This window comes from Gossypium hirsutum, chromosome D02, assembly GCF_007990345.1.
Source record: "Gossypium hirsutum isolate 1008001.06 chromosome D02, Gossypium_hirsutum_v2.1, whole genome shotgun sequence".
NCBI classification, from domain to species: Eukaryota; Viridiplantae; Streptophyta; class Magnoliopsida; order Malvales; family Malvaceae; genus Gossypium; species Gossypium hirsutum.
In genome coordinates, this window is record NC_053438.1 from 2,436,196 (window position 1) to 2,461,710 (window position 25,515).

The following is a 25,515-nucleotide window of genomic DNA, read 5'->3' on the forward strand; positions in this document are numbered from 1 at the left end:
TCAACAGCAGTAGAGCCAACATATTCGGCCATTTTTGTTGATATTCTGATGAGTGATGAGGTTGAAGTTTAGAGTTGGAGGCTTGGAGCCTTGGAGGCTACTGGTTAGGGTTAGGGAATAGAAAGAATCGTTTCATTTTATTTTTATTTTTCTGTTTTTATTTTGGTTTATGGCTTTATTGGCATGCTGCTCTATTTTTTTTCCTTTGCCTCTTGTTTTACTCATTAATTAGGGCAGCCACCGTCCATTTTAACCACTAGAAAATAGGCATGTAAATGGTTCTTTTATTGAGAAATGGTAAGTTGGTAACCTCAATTTGCAGCCACCTTCCATTTTATCCGCCTGTCAATTGTTAAAAATTTTCTTAAAATAATTATTAGAAAATTTCTTTATTAAATTTTAAAATATATATAAATTTTTGGACACAATTTTTAATATGACATGTAATAAAGTCTTTATAGTTAATTTTCCCCTTAAGTCTTTGTTATCTATGAACAAACATTCATATATTAAAAATTAAAAATATTTGAAACACGAAATTTTATCATATGTTTGTTGATAAAGTAAATGTTTGTCCACAAGAATCTAGAAAAGGATTTATGGAATTTCCAATGAAATGGTACCTTCAAATATAAATGTTAAGCAATTTAAGAATCTAATTGTAACAAGTAAAAAAAAAAGTAAAACATTTCTAAGAAAAAGAAACAAAAACACTCCTTTTGAAAGAAATCAGAAAATGAAGATGTTTAGTTAGCTTATAAATAAAAAAAATAGTATTAAGTAAATAGAACACAATAAATGATTGGACAAGCAGAGGACTAAAAGAGAGAAAAAAAACATTCATTTTATTTAGAAACAATAAATGAAAGAGCCCAAAAATTTAAAGAAGAATCTTGCATGACCCAAATATTTATAAACTCATATTAGAGAGAAAAAGAAGAAGAAGAAGCTTTAGAAAGGCTTCTCATTTATTAGCAAAATTAACACAATAAAAAAAAACTTTAGATTTAACTTAAGAAAGTAAAAAATATATATTTCTAAATATAATTTAATTTGCATAATAAGAAAATTTTGAATTTTTAAATTTGGTCCAATTTGAATTTAAATTTTATTAAGATGGAACAAAACAAACTATTTATACCAAAAACTTTGGAACCAAGTAATAATGGGTTATAGTGTATTGTTGTTTTTTAAAAAAATAAATAAATAAATTATGTATGGATTATACAATAAATTTAAATTGTTCATGTTAATGATATTTACTTTTTTGTACTATATTGTTGATAATATAAGTAATGAGTTGCTTATATTTCTAAATATATTTTTTATGTTTCTTATATATAAATAAAAATAAAGCATGCCACCAAGTGAAGAGTTCCCAACTAAAGGATTGGAGGGTGCACCAAGTAATGATATAGGTTGGCACTTTGGAACTCCAGTGCCAAATGCGAAAGGAAATATCATATGTAAACTTTGTGGTAAAGTTGTGAAAGAAGGAATAAAACGATTTAAAGAGCACATTGCTCATAAAACCGGCAATGTTGCACCATGCCCTAATGTTACTGGTATGTGATACTTTATTATTATTTTTAAATGTTATTGTAAATTTATCAATAAAGATTATATATAATTGATAATAATATAAAGTGTGAATTATTTTTATTTTATTAACAGGTGTCATTACAGAAAGTATGATGAATATGCTGAAAGAAGGAAACATAAAGAAAGTAGACAAAAAGAGGAGAAAAGATGAATTCTTATCTCAATTGAGAGAAGAGGAGGATGAACACGAGGAATTCATTGATGAGGTTTCTGCTATAAGGCAAGAAACTCGAGAAAGTATCCAATCACAACATGAGTGGCATAGAAGGGAAGAATTCAGAGGAAGTACTGGTGGTTGGGATAACATTTATGAAGAATGGCGATCTTCTCAAGGATTAGCTAGAGAATATCATAGAGAAAGAACACATAAATCCATCCCAAGTGAGTCTGAGTTTACCTTAAGGGGAGCTATACCTGAATTGGTTAGAAGCAAAAGTTCAAAGCAACCAAAGGTCAATGACTCTTTTTTAAAGAGTTTTCGAAGGAAGATAGGTGAAGCGGTATCTAAATTTTTAATATATGAAAGACTTCATTTTCAATTAGTAAGCTCTCCATGGTTGTATAACTTAATTCAAGTGTCAACAGAAGTTGGACAAAGTGTAAAGGTCCCAACATCTTATGAGGTTTCAGATGTGTATTTGGAGTCAGAGTATCAACGAGTTCGTGATTGGGTAAATGGACTAAAGACTCATGGGAAAGAATTGGGTGCGACTCTAATGTGTGATGGTTGGACCAACAGTTTGAATCAAATGCACATCATTAATTTCCTTGTTTATTGCAGTAAAGGAACCATTTTTTGGAAATCGGTAGATGTCTCAAGTGTCCGTAGTAGAGATGCTGAATTCTACTATTGTTTGTTAGATTCAGTTGTACAAGAAATTGGAGAAAATTACATTATCCAAATAGTGACTGATAATGAGGCAGCAATGAAAGCTTCTGGAAAAAAATTAATGTTGAAAAGCAAACATCTATGTTGGACCTCATGTACAACTCACTATTTAGATTTATGCCTTGAAGATATTGGGAAAAAGCCCAGTGTAGCAAAAGTGTTAGATGAGGCAAAGAAAGTAACTTGCTTTATATACAATCACATTTGGACTGTTGATTTGATGAAGAAGTATACACAAGGGAAACAAATACTTCGACCCTCTCTTACTCGATTTGCCACTCATTTCATTCAACTTGAAGAGATAACAAAACAAAAGCAAGGTCTGAGAGAAATGTTTAATTCAAAGGTCAATATTTTATAATTAGTTAATATAATTACTTAAATATCGTAACCTTTAGTGATTTTATTAGTTCCAAATAATTTAAATTATATTATTTTAAAATTTTTCTTATGAATATATAGGAATTTAAAGAATCAAAATGGGGACAGAAAAAGTCAAGGACTGCTTATGAAGCCAAAAATTTGTTTTGGGAAAATATTTTTGGAAAAAAGCCAATGACCTCATAAAAGTTTACGAGCCCTTAGTAAGAGTATTGAGACTTGTGGATAGCGATGAAAAACCAACGATAGGCTTTATTTATGAGGCTGTTGATAGAGCTAAACGAGCAATTCAACAAGATTGTCGATATTTCACAGAGTATGAAAAGATTATTGACAATAGATGGAATTTTATGCATTCCGACTTGCATTCAGCTGGTAAGATAAAATGTTTCATATAATTAAGAACTATATTTTATTTTTTTAAGCTTTAGATTATTATTATTTGATGATATTCTTATAAACTATACTTAGGTTATTTTCTCAATCCTCAATTTCAATTTGGGGTGGAGCATTCTGAGAATGTACTAATAGAAACATTAGAAGGTACACGATCAATAATTGAAAGATTAGAACCTTCTCTTGATACTCAAGTCAGAATGGTTAATCAAGTTAGATTCAAGTACTATTATTTGTAACTTAGTTACATAATTTGAAATAGAATTTTTATTTTTATTTTTACTCTATCTTTTATTTATGCAGTTGTTACTATTTAGAGATAAACATGAGACATTCGGTACTCCACAAGCACAAAGAGCTTGGAAGCAAATGAATCCGAGTAAACAGTTAATTAAATTATTTAATTTAATTTATATTATTTAATTATATTGTACATTTTGAAGTTATTTTGAAATTTAAATAATATTATGCAGCTGAGTGGTGGATAATATACGGCACATGTGTTCCCGAATTACAAAAATTAGCAATTAAAGTGCTTAGTCAAACAACTTCAGCATCAAATTGCGAACGAAATTGGAGCACATTTAGTTATATTCACACCAAGGCAAGAAATAAGTTAAAGTATAAAAAACTTGAAAATCTAGTGTTTGCCTATTATAATATGAGGCTTAAGATGAGGCATCAAAAAAAAAAAAAAGCACTGATGATATAAATGCTAGTTTTAATCCTATTAGCCTTGATTATATCTTTAAAGATGTTGATCCACTATCAGAATGGCTTCATGAGAAAGAGAATCCATTGTTAGATGGTGAAAATGCCGGTGTGTTGCCTGTGGATACCTCAGATGATGAAATAGATGTTGATCAATCTCAACAACAAATTTTGTGCCAGTCAAGTTCTAGTTCAACTCCAAGTCAGAGTGGCGGTGGACCCGATGGTGGTGGTTTAAGTCCAATTGATGAGGATGATGGATATAGTGGTGATAGAGGTGAAATTAGGTCTTCTAGTAAGTATGGAGGAGAATATGGGGTTGGTACCACTGGTGGACATTTTCGTGACAGATCAGAGTTTGATGGAAATATGTTTCCTGAACCTAGGAGAGATAGAAGTGAACCTAGAGCTTCATCAAAGGGAAAAGGCAAGAAGCATACTTCTATAGGCTCTTCATCTGGTAGGAGATCGAGTTCTAGTAACCTTGGGTATAGTGATTCATCTACTAGCACTCAAGGTTTTTATCCACCAGAACAACCTTCATATTTTCAACCTTTACATGGTTATCCACAACCATACGATTATTATCCACCATTTCCTAATTATGGTGTGACATACTAGCCTCAAATGCATCCTCCTCCACCAATGTATCACCCACCTCCACCTCTCATGTATCCTCCTCCTCAAATATATCCTCCATATCAATTATATGAAAACCAAGGTGAAAATGTTACTTTTTTTGGATATATTTTTGGACAAAGGCCAAGAGAATCAAGTCAAGAACGCTCCCAAAGTGAAGGTGAAGGATTTGATCTTCCTCGTCATTCCACTAATTGGTGAAAACTAAATCGTACCACTATCATTATTTGTAAGGTATGTTTTTTTTTTAAGAAAACTTTTGTTATTGTTCTTAATTTTGATGATATTAAAATATTTAAAATAATATATATATTTAGATAAATGAATGGAGTATATTTTATGAAAAGATAATTAAGAATCGAAGCATGTTAAATTATATATGAAAGTAGAATGAGAGTGAGAATAAGTGGTAGGAAATATGAATAATTAATGAGAATCTATACATTAATTTATCTATTCCTTTTTTCTTTTTGCAGCATAGAATGTTTATATCTTCACCATCTTCAAAGCTGTCAAGAAATATTGAAGACATCTCTCAGGTATGAATTTTCAATTCTTTTATATATAAAAACTTTCAAACTTATTAAATATGATAAATGTTTAATATTTCCTTTTTTTTACTTTGTTATTAGTTAATATAACATTCTTAGAAAATTCGTAAATAAATGTAAGAATAATTAATGATTATAAAAGTTGTGTTCTCATATCATATTAATAAAGGTTCATAAGTTTTAGAAAACACTCTAAAAATCATTAAAAGTGACTTTTTATAATTATAATTATAATTACTATGTTTTACAATAAGTTGTGCGAAATTGAAAAAAAATTCACGATCGCGATACCCGCAGTGACCGCAATAGCGTCCTTTATGTCCGCGACCGCGACAAACGCGACGCGACCGAAAACACGACCGCGACCGCAATTTAAATCCCTGACCCAAGGTTGTTTTGGCCTTCACGTATATAGCTTAAGTAGCCATTATTGTCGCTGGGTTTGAGGACGATAAACTTGGGCAAGGTCAATGCCATTTGAATGGATGATTCTGTTTGTTGTGTTTCACTTTCACTCTCGTGTTTTGCTTACCACAACGAGCTTGGCTACCTATTTATATCTATAATGAAAGGGTAATATTGTCCACCACATGGAAAATTTGTCATCTCGAAGGTTGGGTGGAAAGTTTAACTAGGTATGGAACAAAATGAAAGTGAGAAAAAGTTTATTTAATGATTTATTTAAAGCAATCAGCTATTAATACAGTGATTTATTGATTGATTTAAGATTTTAAAAGTAGGGTGAATTTTTTAAAATAAAAATATTTAAATAATTATTTTAATTGTAGTTTTCAAATGATTTTTTATAAATACAATTTATATTTTGGAATTACAATTAGACTCAATGCGTACCATGTATAAACAAAATTACAATTATACCAACAGGGTAAATTGAGTTAGTACAGAGGTGTCTATTATATTGGAATGTGAAAAATGAAAATGGTTATGTGGTTATTATATTCGGAGGCCCCAAAATTAGGTAGCACACCAGACAAAATCAGGTAGTAAAGTGGTGTAAAATAAATACTATTATATATATAAGCCTTATATGTTAACCCATTTAAAACCCAAAATAAAATTCATTATTTTTAAATTATAAATATAGTTTTTATTATACTTTTACATATTCTATAATTAAATAAAAAAACCCTAAGTCTAATTTTAATGTCATTCGCTCAAGAATTCATTGCTTATTTATTATTATTGTTAAAACTTTCAAAAATTTAAGTGTTCATCCTTTTTTTGCTTATTATGTATTGTTAAAATTTTTAAAATTTTGGTTATCATTATTAATATTTCTAATTTGGGTTTTTTTTCTGTCATTACACATTAAGAGTTATAAAATACAAATAATTTAACGTTTGATTGTGTTCATGAAGATGGAGAGTGATTAAATCAAGGTATAATTAGATTTTTAATAAACATTTATAATTATATATTTCAAATAAATATATTAATTGCAATTTTATGTATAATTGAAAAGAATTTTAAATTTATCAAATTGTGTTTAAGAAACAAAAAAAAATTGTTATTTTTTAGAGGAATTTAATTAAATAATATGATATTAATCTAAAATATGGAACTCACTTGGATTTAAGCCAACTTGACTTTTTAGAATGAAAATGGCATTAGTTTAAAATGAGCACAATACGAATGGTGTTAAATACTCTCCTTGTTCAGCGGGTTTTTGAGGTACATTAAGGAATATTAAAAAATAAACATTTTTAAATATTTTTCCTTTTCTTTTTAAAATTTTTAGATTTAGAGCTAAATTGTCATATTATGTAAATGTTCAGGGCTAAATTTATTGATTTTTTAGAATTCAAACTAAAATGACGAATTTTATAAACATTGAAGGTTAAATTTGTTGAATTTTATAGATTTAGAATCAAATTGATATAATGTATAAATATTGAATGGCTCAATTTGTTATTAAGCCACTATAAATTGGCCCACGTCAGCTTTTTGTTACTCATCTAAAGGCGTATGGACTATTGATGGGTGTTGAGTACATCAAAAATAAATTAAACTTGTAGTATACAGAGTAGGGTCTATCTCACAGGGATTGAACCGATTGATTTTATTGAAATTGATTGATCAAATTGTCTAAACCGATGACGAAACTGATAAGATCATCGAAACTGACTTAAATTAAAATTGGAAAACGGAATCAATGTATTATTAAGTAATGAAATTGTATAGAGTACTTATTGTACATGATAATATTGAACTAGATTTGAATTTTGAAGAATTAGTCATTCTAAACAACAGTGATGACGAATTTTTAGAATTATTAGGTACTAAATTTAACTCATAATATAATCTTCTTTTTTCTATCAATGAAAACGAGGAGGAATGCTTTGTTCATGCTTGAAGAAATTCTTTGGATCAGTCTTCGTCTTGACATAAACAAGCCTATCAAAATTATTCTTGAAATATTTACGTCCCCAAATGCTTGCTTGCTTATAACTTGCCTTGCCATCATCATTATTTCTCCCAATATCGAGATCTCTGTAATTAACATACGCTTCTCGTGGAGATTTCGAAACAAAAGGACCCATGTAGCTATAAAGTTTCCTCATCCAGCTTATATACCTTTGAGAATTATTGTTTTCCTCCTCTAGCCAACCGATATTGTAGTTTATCTTGTATAAGGTGCCTTTTCGATGTGGAAATGGAGTTTCTGTCTCTGAGATTTCCTCCATTATTCCACCGTAAGCAATAATGTTTTGAACTGCTATGCCTCCTTCGTCGACCTCGAGAAGTTGGGGCCATAGCCCTTGTAATGCTATTTCAGGCATTGGTTCCCTCACGTAATCAGATTTTGATTTGAATGAAGGAGGAAGAAGGGAATACCTGTTGCTCCTGTCGAGCAAAATCTCCGATGTTTCAAACTCCGTTCATTAACAATAGAGATTCGATCCAAGTCATCTCAATAAAATCTTCCTTAACGAGTCCAAGCTCCGGGAATCGTTCTTGCATCAATGGAATAAACTCATTGGCACCACCTTGGAACAATGAAATAAAGGTGGCAAGAACCGTCTTTGTCCCATTTTCACTGGCGTTCGTCGTTGATATCGCAACGAGTGAGTATACATCATTCGGAAGATTGGGTGCAACGTATTGCCAACGATGAAGAAGCTGTGTTGCATCTTGTTCCAAGGTCCTGCCCACTGAGAAAACAGTCACAGTTGAAGGAACATGAACCAGCTTTATTTTCCATGAAATAACGATCCCAAAGCTTCCCCCTCCGCCACCTCGAATGGCCCAAAACAGATCTTCACCCATCGATCTTCTATCAAGAACTCTTCCATTAGCATCGACCAACTGCGCATCGATCACGTTATCCGCCGAGAGACCATATTTTCGGAACAATAAACCATCGCCTCCACCGCTAATCAACCCACCAATTCCTACAGTGCGGACAACAGCTGCTGGGAAGGTAAGGTTCGTGCTTCTTTCATTGATTCTGTAGTATACTTCACCCACGGTTGCACCTGATTGAACCCACGCCTCTTCGTTTTCGACATCAACATCGACTGATCGCAAATTAACCAAATCGATAATAACAAATGGGTCATGGGAGACATAGGAAAGACCTTCGAAGTCATGACCACCACTTCGAGTTCTAATTTGGAGGCCATAATTTTTGGAGCAATGAATCGTTGCTTGAACTTGGGAAATGTTCAATGGTGTTACATTACAATAACCAATGGTTTGGGGGTATTAGGCGTAGAGAACCTGTGATTCCTAATGGAAGAATCCAAAACTGCTGCATATGAAGAGTTCGTTTCAGTGTAGATAACTTGAGTAATGGAAGAGGATTCCTTGGGATGATATGAATAAAGGCATTCAAGAAAATCATCATGGCTATTAGCTGAAGCACTCACCCATGACAATGAGCAAACAACAATGAAAAGCAATGACAGAGAATGGTGAAGGGACTTCATGTTTATGGAATTGATGAATTTGTGAAGATTTCAGCAAGATATTCCCCTTATTTATAGAGGCAATGCTTTGAGCCGCCATGTGAACAAAGTTTGATTCAAGAAACCCAGGTATTTGAAGTCAATTCATATATAATAATGGCATATGCTGCTCATTTCCTTGTCTAACTAAATTGGGTTTTTTAATCACTCAAAATTATTCCAAAAAATCGTCAAAAAAATTTTCTTATTGCATACGAATGTGGATGTTTGACTTACAGTAAAATGGGAAGATACTTGGAACAAGGTGCACTTTGGGAATTTCAAAGGGAAAAAAAGGTAACGAAATTGAGATTATAAAATTTTTTTATTCATAGTCACAATAATTTATTCTTCTAGAAAATAAAAAATAAATGAGTCAATATTGTAATGTTATAATATTGGTTTCTATATAAGTGTCCATAAATAAAATCATTATAAAAAAAAAAGCAGATATGGGTTAACAATCAATATTCAATACAAAAATAAAAATAAGTTAATTAACATAAAATTAGACAAATGAGTCAAAATTCTCTCCCTGCGTACTTCCTTGACGGTGTCATATGACTCTTTGAATCAATTTTGCACAATTAAACACAATTTAACGTCTCATATTTTATTAGCAAATTCAATTTATTAAATTTTGCTATTAATTTTAATTTTTTGCTGAAGTTACAATTTAACGTCTCATATTTAACAATGTCGCTTTGCATGAAAGTGAAGGGAACATCGCACTTACCTTTGGTTGCAATGAGGTTAACCGTCACCTTAGTCATCGCAGGCACAACAATTTTGTGTACAACGTCTACTAAAGTTTTCGATTCTTTGGTCTCTTCCCACTTGACATCTGAGTGAAATTCACCGGACATTTCAATATTTCCCTGAGAAATCAATGGTACGTTGAATTCCATTTTAGCTTCCATTGCTAACTTGAGTGAAAATTTACTCTTCCAAGTACTAGTCTTGATATCTGTATATGAAAGCTTCATGTCCATATGGGTATGTTCTTGGGTATAGTTACTAGCAAAATTCTTGGAAATAATGAAGGTTGTTTCGTCGTAAACCCTGGAATTACCAAGATCATATTTGACATCATAGATATCCCTTGTCAAGACTGGCTCTTCCACTATTAGCTTGCCTTCTTTGGTGATGGTTGGGACAGTTGGGCTAAGCCATTCCACGTTTGACAGGGCAAAACGTGGTGCCATCATTGTTGCTAGGGTCATCATATCCTACCCAAATCCATTTCGGGTCGGCCCACCAAAACTTTCCAGCACAAATGGATTTGATGTGAACTTTTCCATCATCAGTAACAAAAGTCTCGCATGCCACAGTTGAGTCACCAATTGTCATTTGCTGAAAATGCTTAAGTAATTTTCACGAACACACAGGTACTTGTTATTTTTTCCTTTGAAGGCAACGTACTTTGGCAAAACCACTAACGCCTTACAATCAATAATGCTGAAGATATCAAAGCCATTACTATCAAACTCCCGGTAGTTTGCCGACACGCAGCGATTAAGTATCAGATCACTCCCTAGCCATAAGCATAATGGTGAAAATTTGGCCAACCATGCTGCTGTTATATTTAGTGCATGCAGCTTGTAAATATGCTGCAGCACGTATGCTTGCTGTAACAACAAGGTTGTTTAGTTACTTTGTTAAGCTTCTTAGTTGAAAATGAATTAAGTTGGTATTGTTTTGATGTTTTTAGGTACTGAATGACATAATCAGCTTGTGTGCAAGTTAAGTTTTACATGTTTCAAAGCATGATTTGTGGTAGTAGGTAGTATTTGGTGATGTATTTGACTATAAATGTATTGTTTTTTCTAGTTGAATGAATGAGCAAAATGAGCTATCAGCCATAAGCTCCTTTGCTGCACATTGGTGAGCAAGTAAAAATATTTCTTGCTTCTTGCTTCATTGTTTTGTGCTCTCTGTTTTCTTCCTTTGCTCCTCCTCATCCCCAAAAAATGGTATCATGAGCCCAAGTCTTTGAGGGCTTGTTTTTGCTTCTGTTGCTTGTTAAGAAAGACAAGAAGCTGTTAAAGCCTATCATCTTTGAGGGATGCTTGTAAAAAAGATAGCAACAGCTCACTCCTATGAGACTCCCAAACAAGCTTGGGATAAGCTGAAGGAGGAGTTGATGGAGTATGTCCATGAAGACACTCCACAGTAGGAGGGACTATGTGCAAGAAGAAACTGTAATGAACAAGGAAACAAGGCAAGATGTGTTTGAAGGTAACTTGTAAACCAAGGCTGTGAAGGAGGAGAAGACTCCATTTGATAAAAAAATCTTTGGCACAAAAGACTGGGATAGTCAAGTGTGTAAGTTAGATTTGGTTGAGAATGAGGCCAAGGTTGAAAATGAATTGCTTGAGCAGAGTCAACTTGAAAAAAAGCATCTAAGGACTGCCAAGTTTAAAAAACTTGACGAATGATTGGTATTTGCAGCATGGAGTCCAAGGAAGAGTGTTGAAAATTGGCCAACCATGCTGCTATTATATTTAGTGCATGCGGCTTGTAAACATGCTGCAGCACATATACTTGCTGTAACAGCATGGTTGTTTAGTTACTTTGTTAAGCTACTTAGTTGAAAATGAACTAAGTTGGTATTGTTTTGATGTTTTTAGGTGCTGATTGACATAATCAGCTTGTGTGCAAGTTAAGTTTTACATGTTTCAAAGTATGATTTGTGGTAGTAGGTAGTATTTGGTGATGTATTTGGCTATAAATGTATTGTTTTTTCTAGTTGAATGAATGAACAAAATGAGCTATCAGCCATAAGCTCCTTTGCTGCACATTTGTGAGCAAGTAAAAATATTTCTTGCATCTTGCTTCATTGTTTTGTGCTCTCTGTTTTTTTCCTTTGCTCCTCCTCATCCCCAACACATAAATTGCACCCTCATTGGACATGCACGATTCGTACCGTACCAGTAGCATGGTCTACAGGGACAAACTTGAACAACGTACATGTCTCCTTGGATTGATGTTCCTCCTTGTTTTGGGCAGTGGCGGCAATCTAGTAATGCTCCGTTGGGACTCCGGCGATGGAAACGGTTTTGGTTTGTTGCCAATACTTGTTGTTTAGGGAGCTTTTTATATGCACCAAGTCATTTGTGTCAGAAATCTCCACTTCGAACTTAGCATATGGACTCACGTACGGCTTGAGTTTCAAAGAATTTGAGAAACCCAAGGTTGTTTTCACCTTCACGTTTATAGCTTAAGTAGCCATTATTGTCGCGGCTTTGAGGACGATAAACTTGGGCAAGGTCAATGCCATTTGAATGGATGATTCTCTTTGTTGTGTTTCACTTTCACTCTTGTGTTTTGCTTACCACAACGAGTTTGGCTACCAATTTATATCTATAACAAAAGGGAAATATTGTCCACCACATGGAAAATTTGTTATCTCGAAGGTTGGGTGGAAAGTTTAACTAGGTATGGAACAAAATGAAAGTGAGAACAAGTTTATTTAATGATTTATTTAAAGTAATTAGCCATTTGATAATTGATTTAAGATTTTATGAGTAGGGTGAAAATTTTTAAAATAAAATAATAAACTAATAATTTTAATTGTAGTTTTGAAATGATCTTTTTATAAGTACAATTTGTATTTTGGAAATTGATTGATGGATAACAATCAACTCACTCAAAGGGAAATGATTGTATGAAACGGTGACGCCACGTTTTCTGTATTTTTAATACCACATCAATATTTTTATTCTGAATAAAAAAATCAAATCTAAATGAAAATCCTGAAAGTCAGGATAAATTTATTGATGCAGCGTTAAACTATTGCAAAATAATAATATCCATGTTTATACAATCATTTCTCATCAATAAAGATATAATGGATTCTTTACAAAATCTTTCATTAGTTAAATTAATAAATAAAACTAAAGAATTTAGGATGATGTGAAGAAGTGGGTTTGCTTCTTGAATTTATCTTTCATTGTTCATCACTCATGCGTTGGGGTACATATAGGGGAAGATCCCTTTTTCTAGTAGTGCCATGTCATCAACAATAGAGATGGTGGCCCGCTTGTGTGATCAGTCAAGTGAAAGGCTCATTACATGTCAATTGTCGTCAATCGTAGTATTGTATGGATTTATCTTAACATTTCTTTTGTTGATATTGTATGAGGTTATTATACCTCAATGGTCTTAGAGGATAAAAGTGTGCTGCCAAAAGTAGGTAGCCTAATGGAGAGTCTAATGGGTGGTCAAAAGCGGGCGTCCTCCCTATGGATGGTGTGAAGTACATGGATGGCTAGTCAAGAATGACCAACCTGATAGTCTCCATTGAGGGTACAAGGGTTGGGGGCCACCCGTGGGTGCTTTCCAAGCCACTCCTTGTGCTACCACATTCCAAGCTAGGGTAGGTGTGTAACAATTGCTCCCGAGGTAAGCTATAAAGTGTCCTATGTCAAAACCATCTAGGTGCTTCCCCAACAGGTTGTATGTTGAAAACATAAAAGGGACGGAACGGGCGAAATACTATTGACATCCAATGGCAATAACTGTTTCAAAACGCAAGTTTATTTTTTGAATACAATTGGCATCCGTACTAAGAGGTGTGCTTCGTTGATGCTTTTGGCAAGACTAATTTTTTTTTTAGATGCTTTGGCAAAGGTTGGAGTAGATACAGTATTTATTATTCATCATAATATGAAGAACAAGTTTATTCTAAACAAAAACACTAAGATAAAATGTATCAATGAAAATGAGGAGGAATGCTTTGTTCATGCTTGAAGAAATTTTCTGGATTAATCTTTGTCTTGACAGAAACTAATCTATCAAAATTATTCTTAAAATATTTACGGCCCCAAACGCTTGCTTGCTTCTAACTTGCCTTACCGTCATCATTATTTCTTCCAATATCGAGATCTCTGTAATTAACATACGCTGCTCGTGGAGATTTTGAAACAAAAGGACCCATGTAGCTATAAAGTTTCCTCATCCAGCTTATATACCTTTGAGATCTAATGTTTTCCTCTTCTTGCCAACCGATGTTGTAGTGTATCTTGTATAACATGCCTTTTCGATGGGGGAAAGGAGTTTCTGTCTCTGAGATTTCGTCCATCATTCCACCGTAAGCTATAAAAGTTTGAACTGCTGTGCTTGCTTCGTTGACCTCGAGAAGTTGGGGCCATAGCCCTTGAAATGCTATTTCAGGCACCGGTTCATTCACGAAATCAGATTTTGATTTGAATGAAGGAGGAAGAAGGGACCTATTCCTATCGAGCAAAGCCTCCTATTGGAACCCACCCACATTGTTTGAAAAGTCAAAAAGGGTGGGCACCGAAAGTAGAAAGTAAGATTGGTTGGCAAGTTGGGTTAAAAGTTGGCATGGAATAATTGCAATTTTGGTCCCTAATTGTATAGGGACATTGCAAGTTGATCCTTAAACCTCAACTATAAATAGGCCTAACCATTTCTTACTTTCTTCATCCCATAATTGCCATTCTCTACTTAAGGCATTATTCTCTCTCTCTATTTGTAAATTTCACTTGTAATTTTTGGAGTGAAATATATTGGTAGTGCCCGAGGACGTAGGAAAAATTTGCTGAACCTCGTTAAAATTCTGGTGTTCTTTATTATTTGTTTTGCATATTTTGTGAATGTGATTGTAGTGATTTATTGTGCTATTAAATTACGATAGAGGGATATTCTGGCTAGGAAAGACTTGGTATTTAAGTGATCTTCGTGATCTACCTCTCTTTCCTTGGAATTGAACTTAGTGTGATTTTTCAGTACAATAATTTTACTCTTTCACACGCTTCCGCGCAACAATTGGTATCAGAGCTAGGTTCGTACTTGGGGAATACGATTGTTTACGGTACTATTCACGTATACGGCACTATTCATGTATACAGTACTATTCACGTATATGGCACTATTCACGTATACGGTACTGTTCACGTATACAGTAGTTGGGATTGAGGAGAAAAATGGCAGCAGCATCGTCATCAGCAAGGACTACTGTGACAAATGCAAAATTTGAAGTAGAGAAATTTGGCGGTACCAATAATTTTGGTATGTGGCAATGTGAGATCCTGGATGTCTTATGTCAGCAAGAGCTAGATATAGCCCTTGAAGAAAAACCTGACAAGATGGATGACAAGGAGTGGGCCAAGATCAATAGACAGGCGTGTGGTACAATCCGCCTATGTTTGGCCAAAGAGCAGAAGTACTCTGTCATGAGGGAGACATCAGCGAAGAAGTTATGGGATACACTGGAAGAAAAGTTTCTAACGAAAAGTCTTGAAAATAGGCTTTATATGAAAAAAGAAACTTTATCGATTCACATATGCACCCAGTATGTCGATGAATGACCATGTGAACTCATTCAATAAAATTTTAGCAGACTTGCTAAATTTGGATGAGAAATTTGAAGATGAAGACAAGGCATTATTGTTGTTGAATTCCCTTCCTGATGAATATGATCATCTTACCACCACATTGCTTCATGGGAAGGACACGATCACATTTGATGCAGTCTGTAGTGCGTTGTATAGATCTGAGACTCGAAAGAAAGATAAAAGAGATCACAGAGATACAACCGCAGAAGTCTTAACAGTAAGAGGTCGTTCACACAGCAGCAAATCTGGTAGAAGGGGAAAGTCCAAAGGGAGACCCGCCAAAGATGAATGTGCCTTTTGCCGTGAAAAAGGGCATTGGAAAAAGAATTGTCCTAAGCTACAAAAGGGCAAGGCTATTTCTAATGCATGTGTAGCGGAGCATGATGAGGAGTCAGACTTTAGCTTGGTTGGCATGGCAATGGCATGTCAAACGGATGAGTGGATTTTGGATTCAGGATGTACTTACCATATGTGTCCTAATAAGGACTGGTTTTCTAGTCTTAAAGAGCTAGAAGGTGGAATTGTTCTTATGGGCAATGATAGTGCTTGTAAGACAATGGGAGTGGGTACAGTCCAATTGAAGAATCACGACGGCTCAATCCAAGTCTTGACAGATGTTCGCTACGTACCTAGCCTGAAGAAAAATCTCATCTCATTAGGTGCCCTAGAATCTAAAGGGCTCACAATCACTTTGACAGATGGATTACTAAAAGTAGTAGATGGGCAACTGACGGTGATGAAAGGCACAAGAAGAAATAACTTGTATTTTTTAAATGGAAGTACAGTTATTGGATCAATATCAACAGTTTCTACAAAAGATGTAGATTCAGAGGCTACTAGATTATGGCATATGCGATTGGGACATGCTGGTGAAAAAGCTTTGCAGACATTGGTGAAGCAAGGCTTATTGAAAGGTGCAAATTCTTGCAAAATGGAATTCTGTGAACATTGTGTTCTGGGCAAGCAGAAGAGGGTAAAATTTGGTCCAGCAATTCACAATACGAAAGGAATTCTGGACTACATTCACAGTGATGTGTGGGGACCTACCAAAGTAACTTCTTTGGGAGGTATGCACTATTTTGTTACTTTTGTTGATGATTATTCAAGAAAAGTATGGGTGTATCTAATGAAAATAAAAAGTGAAGTTTTAGATGCATTTCTGAAATGGAAGAAGATGGTGGAGACTCAGACTGGTCGAAAGGTCAAACGACTTCGATCAGATAATGGTACTGAGTACAAAAATGATCCATTTCTACAAGTATGCCAAGATGAGGGCATTGTGCGACACTTCACTGTTCGGGATACACCACAGCAAAATGGGGTGGCAGAACGAATAAATCGAACTATACTAGAGAAAGTTCGATGTATGTTATCCAATGCTGGATTGGACAAAGAATTTTGGGCTGAGGCAGTTACATATGCGTGCCATCTAATTAACCGTTTGCCATCAGCTACAATAAATGGAAAAACTCCTATGGAGATGTGGACTGGTAAATCTGCTACTGATTATGATTCTTTACATGTATTTGGTTCCACTGCATATTATCATGTAAAAGAATCTAAGTTAGACCCAAGAGCAAAGAAAGCATTATTCTTGGGTATAACTGATGGAGTAAAAGGATATCGTCTCTGGTGTCCTGATACAAGGAAGATTGTTTTCAGTAGAGATGTGACTTTTGATGAATCAACCATGTTGAAGTACAAGGATTCACAAAAGGATGACAAAACCAGTAGTACTTTGCAGCAGGTGGAGCTTGAAAAGGTTAACGATGATCCAGCTAATATTGAAGGGACAAATGATGAAGAGGTTCCTACCCAAGAACCTCTACAGCAACAAGATTCAATTGCATATAGAAGGCCAAGAAGAGAGATTCGTAAGCCTGCTCGCTTTGATGATATAGTGGCCTATGCACTTCCAATTACAGATGATGATGTTCCTTCTACTTACACAGAAGTAATAAGTAACCCTGATGGTGTAAAGTGGAAGCAAGCAATGAATGAAGAAATGCAGTCTCTTCATAAAAATAAGACCTGAGAGTTGGTGACACTACCCAAGGGAAAGAAGGCAATTGGATGCAAATGGGTATATGCAAAGAAGGAAGAATTTCCTGATAAAAATGAAATTCGATACAAGGCTAGATTAGTAGCAAAGGGTTACGCTCAGAAAGAAGGAATAGACTACAATGAAGTGTTTTCTCCAGTTGTGAAGCATTCGTCTATTCGGATTTTGCTATCCTTGGTTGCGCAATATGATCTTGAACTAGTTCAGCTTGATGTGAAGACCGCGTTTTTACACGGTGATTTGGAAGAGGAAATCTATATGACTCAGCCAGATGGATTCAAGGTTGCTAGAAAAGAAAATTGGGTTTGCAAACTGACAAAGTCGCTTTATGGATTGAAGCAATCTCCGAGGCAGTGGTACAAGCGATTTGATCAGTTCATGAAAGGGCAAAGGTACACAAGAAGTAAATTTGATCATTGCGTGTATTTTCAGAAGCTACAAGAAGGAACTTTCATATACTTGCTCTTATATGTTGATGATATGCTAATAGCATCTAAGAGCAAAGTTGAGATTGAAAGATTGAAGACTCAACTCAATCTCGAGTTTGAGATGAAAGATCTAGCAAAAGCTAAAAAGATTCTCGGCATGGAAATATGGAGAGATAAAGCTCATGATAGAGTTAGCTTGTCTCAGAAGCAGTATTTGAAAAAGGTACTACAACAGTTTGGCATGAACGAGCAGACAAAACCTGTAAGTACCCCGTTGGCTTCTCATTTCAAGCTTTCTGCACAACTATCTCCTTCGACGAATACGGAACGAGAATACATGTTGCAAGTTCTGTATTCTAATGCAGTGGGTAGCTTGATGTATGCAATGGTGTGTACAAGACCCGACATTTCACAGGCAGTTAGTATAGTGAGCAGGTATATGCATAATCCTGGAAAAGGACATTGGCAAGCTGTGAAATGGATTCTACGGTATATTCAGAAGACCGTGGATGTTGGATTACTGTTCAAGCAGGATAATACACTTGGTAAAGGTGTTATTAGGTACGTTGATTCAGACTATACCGGTGATTTGGACAAGCGAAGATCAACCACCGGTTATGTGTTTACACTTACTGGAGGACCAATAAGTTGGAAGTCTACACTACAGTCTACAGTTGCATTGTCAACCACAGAAGCCGAGTACATGGCTGTAACAGAGGCTGTAAAGGAGGCTATTTGGTTACAAGGTATGGCTAAAACCTTGGGGTTGGTTCAGGAGCATATTAACGTGTATTGTGATAGTCAAAGTGCTATTCATTTAGCAAAGAATCAGGTCTATCATGCACGTACAAAGCATATCGACGTACGATTCCATTTTGTGCGGGAAATTATTGAAGAGGGGAAAATTTGTCTTCAGAAGATCAAGACTGCAGATAATCCCGCAGATATGATGACCAAGGTGGTAACAGTAACCAAGTTTGAACATTGTTTGAACTTGATTAATATCCTGTAAGTTTAACAGTTGAAGAAGGCACTATCAAGTATTGTTGTCAAAGGCAGAAAGAATTGTGTGAAGATAAGATTATCCTAATCAAATCTTCAAGGTGGAGATTATTGGAACCCACCCACATTGTTTGAAAAGTCAAAAAGGGTGGGCACCGAAAGTAGAAAGTAAGATTGGTTGGCAAGTTGGGTTAAAAGTTGGCATGGAATAATTGCAATTTCGGTCCCTAATTGTATAGGGACATTGCAAGTTGATCCTTAAACCTCAACTATAAATAGGCCTAACCATTTCTTACTTTCTTCATCCCATAATTGCCATTCTCTACTTAAGGCATTATTCTCTCTCTCTATTTGTAAATTTCACTTGTAATTTTTGGAGTGAAATATATTTGGTAGTGCCCGAGGACGTAGGCAAAATTTGCTGAACCTCGTTAAAATTCTGGTGTTCTTTATTATTTGTTTTGCATATTTTGTGAATGTGATTGTAGTGATTTATTGTGCTATTAAATTACGATAGAGGGATATTCTGGCTAGGAAAGACTTGGTATTTAAGTGATCTTCGTGATCTACCTCTCTTTCCAGGGAATTGAACTTAATGTGATTTTTCAGTACAATAATTTTACTCTTTCACACGCTTCCGCGCAACACCTCCGATGTTTCATTTGAAAGTCCGTTCATGAACAATACAGATTCAATCCAAGTCATCTCAATGAAATCTTCCTTAATGAGCCCAAGCTCAGGGAACCGTTCTTGCATCAATGGGATCAGCTCATTGGCACCACCTTGGAATACTGAAGTAAAGGTGAATAGAACCGTCCTTGTCTCATTTTAACCGACGTTCCATATCGCAACGAGTGAGTATACATCATTTGGAAGATTGGGTGCAACGTATTGCCAACGATGAAGAAGCTGTGATGCATTTTGTTCCAAGGTCTTGCCTACTGAGAAAACAGTCACAATTAACGGAATATGAACCAGCTTTATTTTCCATGAAAGAACGATCCCGAAGCTTCCCCCTCCGCCTCCTCGAATGGCCCAAAACAGATCTTACCCCATCGATCTTCTATCAAGAACTCTCCTACTAGCATCGACAAACTGCGCGGCGAGACCGTATTTTGGGGACTATAAACCATCGCATCCACCGCTAATGAACCCACCAATTCCTACAGTGTAGCCAAAAGCCCCTGGGAAGGTAAGTTTCGTGCTTCTTTCATTGATTCTGTAATATACTTCACCCACCCTGATTGAACCCACGCCTCTTCGTTTTCGACATCGACCTCGACCGATTTAAAATGAACCAAATCGATAGCAACAAATGGGACATGGGAGACATAGGAAAGACCTTCGTAGTCATGACCACCACTTCGAATTCTGAATTGGAGGCCATGCTTTTTGGAGCAATAAATCGTTGCTTGAATAAACAAATAAAATAAAACCTATGTAATGCTGACCAAAAAGAAAATGAAAGTAAATAAATAACATTAGATGAAGTATTAAATAAAATGATTTTGTTTACTTTTCAAGTAAAATAAAAAATGAATAAATAGATTAGGGACCAAATTGAAAACGGACCAAAATTTAGGGGTCAGAATTGAAAATAAACAAAGAATGTGGCTCGGGCTAAAATGAAATGCGCTTAAGGGATGAGGGATCGACTGGGAAATATTCCCAGCCCTCAAACACAGCGTTTCAACTTGGACCAAAATGAAAATATTAGAAAATTATGCGGTCAAATTATAAAAACAACAAAGACCCGATTGCACTACAGCTCAAAAGAGGAGGGGCCTTGCACGAAAATATCCCTTCACCGCAAAAACACCGGATCCTGAAGGCCAATGGGTCGGGTCACGGGTCAGGTGCCAAAACGATCAGGGCCAAAACGACGTCGTTTTGGCACTTGACCCCTATTGCCAAAATGGCACCGTTCAGAAACCAATATTTAACCCAAAATTTTTTTTTGAAACTCTCATTTTTACAAAAATTTTAAAACCCTTCAAAAAAAATTTTCCTCTCTTTTCTCCTTAGGGGCATCCGGCCATTTGCTCTTAGCCTCCACCGCGCCGTATCTATGGCCGGTGGCCGGGATAGTGCGAAACGGGCCTCATCAGCCCCCTCTTCACGGCGTCCTTGAGGGCTAGTCCCCCTCAGCCATGGGACCGAGAGAAAAAGAAAGAAAAACACTCCCCGTTCGACTCCGGTGACGGCGAAGACGGGCTCCGGCACCGGTTTTCAGAGCAAACAGGTATTTTCTTTCCCTTTTGTTTTGTCTTTGTGGAAAAGAGTAGTAAAAAAAACAAACAAACAAAAATAAAAAAGGAATACGCAAGAACAGAAAAAAAAATTAAACTGGAATCAACCTTTTTTTTTTCTTATCTGCCTTTTTATTAACCAGCTGTGAAAAAGAAGAAGCAATACAGAGATAATGATCGGTCTTTTATAGCCGATTTCAACAACTCCTCTGTTTCTATTTTATTATTTTGCTATTTGGTTTCTTTTCTCTGCTGCGTTGTCTTGTCTTGCAGGTGATTGACGCGGCAAGTGGGCATGGCGGTTGTGTGATAGACATGCGGCAGCCCGGAGACCAAGAGTCCGAAGCTATTGCGTTTCTAAGTTGACTTGAATTTTTGGGCCTGGTATTGGGCTTCTGTGGTGTTTTATTTGGGCCATACATTGGGTCTGTAATCGGGCTTAGGAATTTTTAATTCTGTTTATGTTTTGTATTTGAGGCCCGGGTAAAATTGGGCCTTTACAGTACTCAAATCCGGTGATCAAATTCAATGTGAGGTGTTACATCTGTAGTTGATATGTCCAAGTTTATGATGCCACAAGTTTGAGTCACTAATGAAAGATTTGTTGCATTTAGTTTGGCTGATCATTCTACAGTAGTTGTGAAGTGACCTTGCCCCTTTCATTAAGAACCCCTTTTTTTAATGTATAACCTCGTAACCATATTTGATGAAGTTGACACGGTATCCTTGATCACATAATTTATTAATGGTAATTAAAATAGCCTTAAGTCTCTCCATGAAGTGAACATTTTTAACCTAGGGATTCCTAAATATTGAGAATGTCCATCCCAATTATTTTGCTTTTCCTGCCATCACCCAATGTGACATTTTTTACATTGTAACTTTGTAAGTACTTCAAATAATGTTTATTACCTATCATGTGACAAGAACAATCATTTTCAAAGTATCAAATCTTCTTAGTGATGGCATTTAAGGACGTATGGACTATTGATGGATGTTGAGTACATAAAAAATAAATTAAATTTGTAGTGTAGAGAATAAGGTAGATCTCACTGAAATTGAACTGATTGATTTTATTAAAGTTGATTGATCAAATCGTCTAAACTGATGACATAACTGATAAGACCGTAAAAATTAACTTAAACTGAAAAACAGAATTAATGTATTATTAAGTAATGAAATTGTATAGAGTACTTACTGTATATAAACAACGGTGATGACGAATTATTAAGTACTAAGTTTAACTCGTACAATGAAGACAAGGAGGAATGCTTTGTTCATGCTTAAAGAAATTCTTTGGATCAGTCTTCGTCTTGACATAAACAAGCCTATCAAAATTATTCTTGAAATATTTACGTCCCCAAATGCTTGCTTGCTTATAACTTGTCTTGCCATGGTAATTATTCCTTCCGATATCGAGATCTCTGTAATTAACATACGCTTCTCGTGGAGATTTCGAAACAAAAGGACCCATGTAGCTATAAAGTTTCCTCATCCAGCTTATATACCTTTGAGAATTATTGTTTTCCTCTTCTTGCCAAGCAATATTGTAGCTTATCTTGTATAAGGTGCCTTTTCGATGTGGAAATGGAGTTTCTGTCTCTGAGATTTCCTCCATTATTCCACCATAAGCGAAAAAGTTTTGAACTGCTAAGCCTCCTTCGTCGACCTCTAGAAGGTGGAGCCATAGCCCTTGTAATGCTATTTCAGGCATTGGTTCCCTCACGTAATCAGATTTTGATTTGACAAAAGGAGGAAGAATGGTATACCTGTTGCTCCTATCGAGCAAAATCTCCGATGTTTCATTTGAAAGTCCGTTCATTAACAATAGAGATTCGACCCAAGTCATCTCAATAAAATCTTCCTTAACGAGTCCAAGCTCCGGGAATCGTTCTTGCATCAATAGACTAAACTCATTGGCACCACCTTGGAACAATGAAATAAAGGTGGCAAGAACCGTCTTTGTTCCATTTTCACTGGCGTTCGTCGTTGATATCGTAACGACTGAGTATACATCCTTCGGAAGATTGGGTGCAACGTATTGCCAACGATGAAGAAGCTGTGTTGCATTTTGTTCCAAGGTCCTGCCCACTGAGCAAAAAGTCACAGTTGAAGGAACATGAACCAGCTTTATTTTCCATGAAATAACGATCCCAAAGCTTCCCCCTCCGCCACCTCGAATGGCCCAAAACAGATCTTCACCCATCGATCTTCTATCAAGAACTCTTCCATGAGCATCGACCAACTGCGCATCGATCACGTTATCCGCCGAGAGACCATATTTTCGGAACAATGAACCATCGCCTCCACCGCTAATGGACCCACCAATTCCTACAGTGCGGAAAACAGGTGCTGGGAAGGAAAGGTTCGTGCTTCGTTCATTGATTCTGTAGTATACTTCACCCACGGTTGCACCTGATTGAACCCACGCCTCTTCGTTTTCGACATCAACATCGACTGATCGCAAATTAACCAAATCGATAACAACAAATGGGACATGGGAGACATAGGAAAGACCTTCGAAGTCATGACCACCACTTCGAGTTCTAATTTCTAGGCCATGCTTTTTGGAGCAATAAATCGTTGCTTGAACATGGGAAATGTTCAATGGTGTTACAATAACCAATGGTTTGGGGGTATTAGGCGTAGAGAACCTCTGATTCCTAATGGAAGAATCCAAAAGTGCTGAATATGAAGAGTTCGTTTCAGTGTAGATAACTTGAGTAATGGAAGAGGATTCCTTGGGATGATATGAATAAAGGCATTCAAAAAAATCATCGTGGCTATTAGCTGAAGCACTCACCCATAACAATGAGCAAGCAACAATGAAAAGCAATGACAGAGAACGGTGAAGGGACTTCATGTTTATGGAAGTGATGAATTTGTGAAGATTTCAGCAAGATATTCCCCTTATTTATAGAGGCAATGCTTTGAGCCGCCGTGTGAACAAAAGTTCAAGAAACCCAGGTATTTGAAGTCAATTCATATATAATAATGGCACAGGCTGCTCAAAACTTTCGTATTTATGTTTTTTTTTATATTGATAATAATATAACATTAACTAAATTAGGACCCAATCAATTCTTTTTTTTTTTAATTTAGAAACTACCACTTAAAATAATATTTGAATTTAAATTTTAAAATTATTATTAATTGTGGATTCGAAGCGGTCAACAAGATATTCCCCTTATTTATAGTGTCAATGCTTTGAGCCGCCATGTGAACCAAAGTTCAAGAAACCCATGTATTTGAAGTCAATTCATATATAATGATGGTACATGCTGCTCATTTCCTTGTCTAATTAAATTGGGTTTTTTAATCACTCAAAATTATTCCAAAACAATGGTAAAAAAAATAAATTTCTCTATAACTGGTGTCGTAACTTGTGAACCAAACACAATATCTCATCCCTATTCTTAAATACTCAACACTTTCGTATTTATGTTTTTTTTATATTGATAATAATATCAATATTAATTAAATTAGAACTCAATCAGTTCCTTTTTTTTATTTAGAAACTATCATTTGAAATAATATTTGAATTTAAAATTTAAAATTATTATCCATTGTGGATTCGAAGCGGATGCAAATAGATACCTTAAATAATAAATATTCATTATTCAAATCCACATTACTTATGCTTATAATTTTGATTTTATATAGATAAATAATTTTAGGGTGTTCAATTTTAATTTTTTTTATAGATTCAGATATTCAAAAAATATTGAATTTTTTTAGATTATAAATTCGAATATTAATACTCATATAATATTAAAACATATTTACGAAATCGAAATTTATTAAATTTTTTTTGGTGAAAAGAAAAAATCCTAAGATTCTTTTACAAAAGCTAACATTCTCTTAGTCAATGTTTAAACTATTCCTTGGAAAATAATATGAAGTCTTACTCCTAGATGATTCACTACTACTAACTTTGTTGTACTGCTTTGCCCAGCTTGTTGAGACTTTAATAACTTCCATAGAACTCTATGAGAGTCCTTGGGAGACAAAAAGGTTTCTGTTTTTCCATAATTGCCATATTAGGATTCCGAAAAGTGTGGGCCAAAGGACTTTGTGGCTTGTTAGTTGACCATAAGTTCCTAAATTTCTCTTAATTGTAACACCCCATACCCAGCCTAAGAGTTAGGCCCGAATCTGGCATGTCACATTGAAGTATTTTTCAAAAACCATGTTTTCATTAAAAACCCTTCTTGAAATTTCAAACTTCTTGCCATTTAAAACTTGTATAAAACTTCTGTTTGCGTTTTTTTATTT

General features: G+C 35.2%; 2 protein-coding genes and 1 pseudogene across 2 annotated transcripts; all 3 read right to left on the reverse strand.

Annotated features, from left to right (window-relative positions):
• Window positions 1–7,429: 7,429 nt before the first annotated feature.
• LOC107934844 (berberine bridge enzyme-like 28) lies at window positions 7,430–9,179 on the reverse strand (annotated as a pseudogene).
• Window positions 9,180–11,179: 2,000 nt separating this feature from the next.
• Window positions 11,180–20,124, reverse strand: LOC121214901 (berberine bridge enzyme-like 13). Its single transcript, XM_041089404.1, has 5 exons — window positions 20,043–20,124; window positions 19,825–19,929; window positions 19,640–19,782; window positions 14,111–14,391; window positions 11,180–11,336 (listed from the first exon to the last, which is right to left on the reverse strand). The coding sequence occupies exons 1-5, from the start codon at window positions 20,122–20,124 to the stop codon at window positions 11,180–11,182; spliced, it is 768 nt and encodes a 255-aa protein (XP_040945338.1).
• Window positions 20,125–22,382: 2,258 nt separating this feature from the next.
• LOC107934823 (berberine bridge enzyme-like 8) lies at window positions 22,383–24,154 on the reverse strand. Its single transcript, XM_016867334.1, has one exon. The coding sequence runs from the start codon at window positions 24,101–24,103 to the stop codon at window positions 22,481–22,483; it is 1,623 nt and encodes a 540-aa protein (XP_016722823.1). The 5' UTR covers window positions 24,104–24,154; the 3' UTR covers window positions 22,383–22,480.
• Window positions 24,155–25,515: the final 1,361 nt, after the last annotated feature.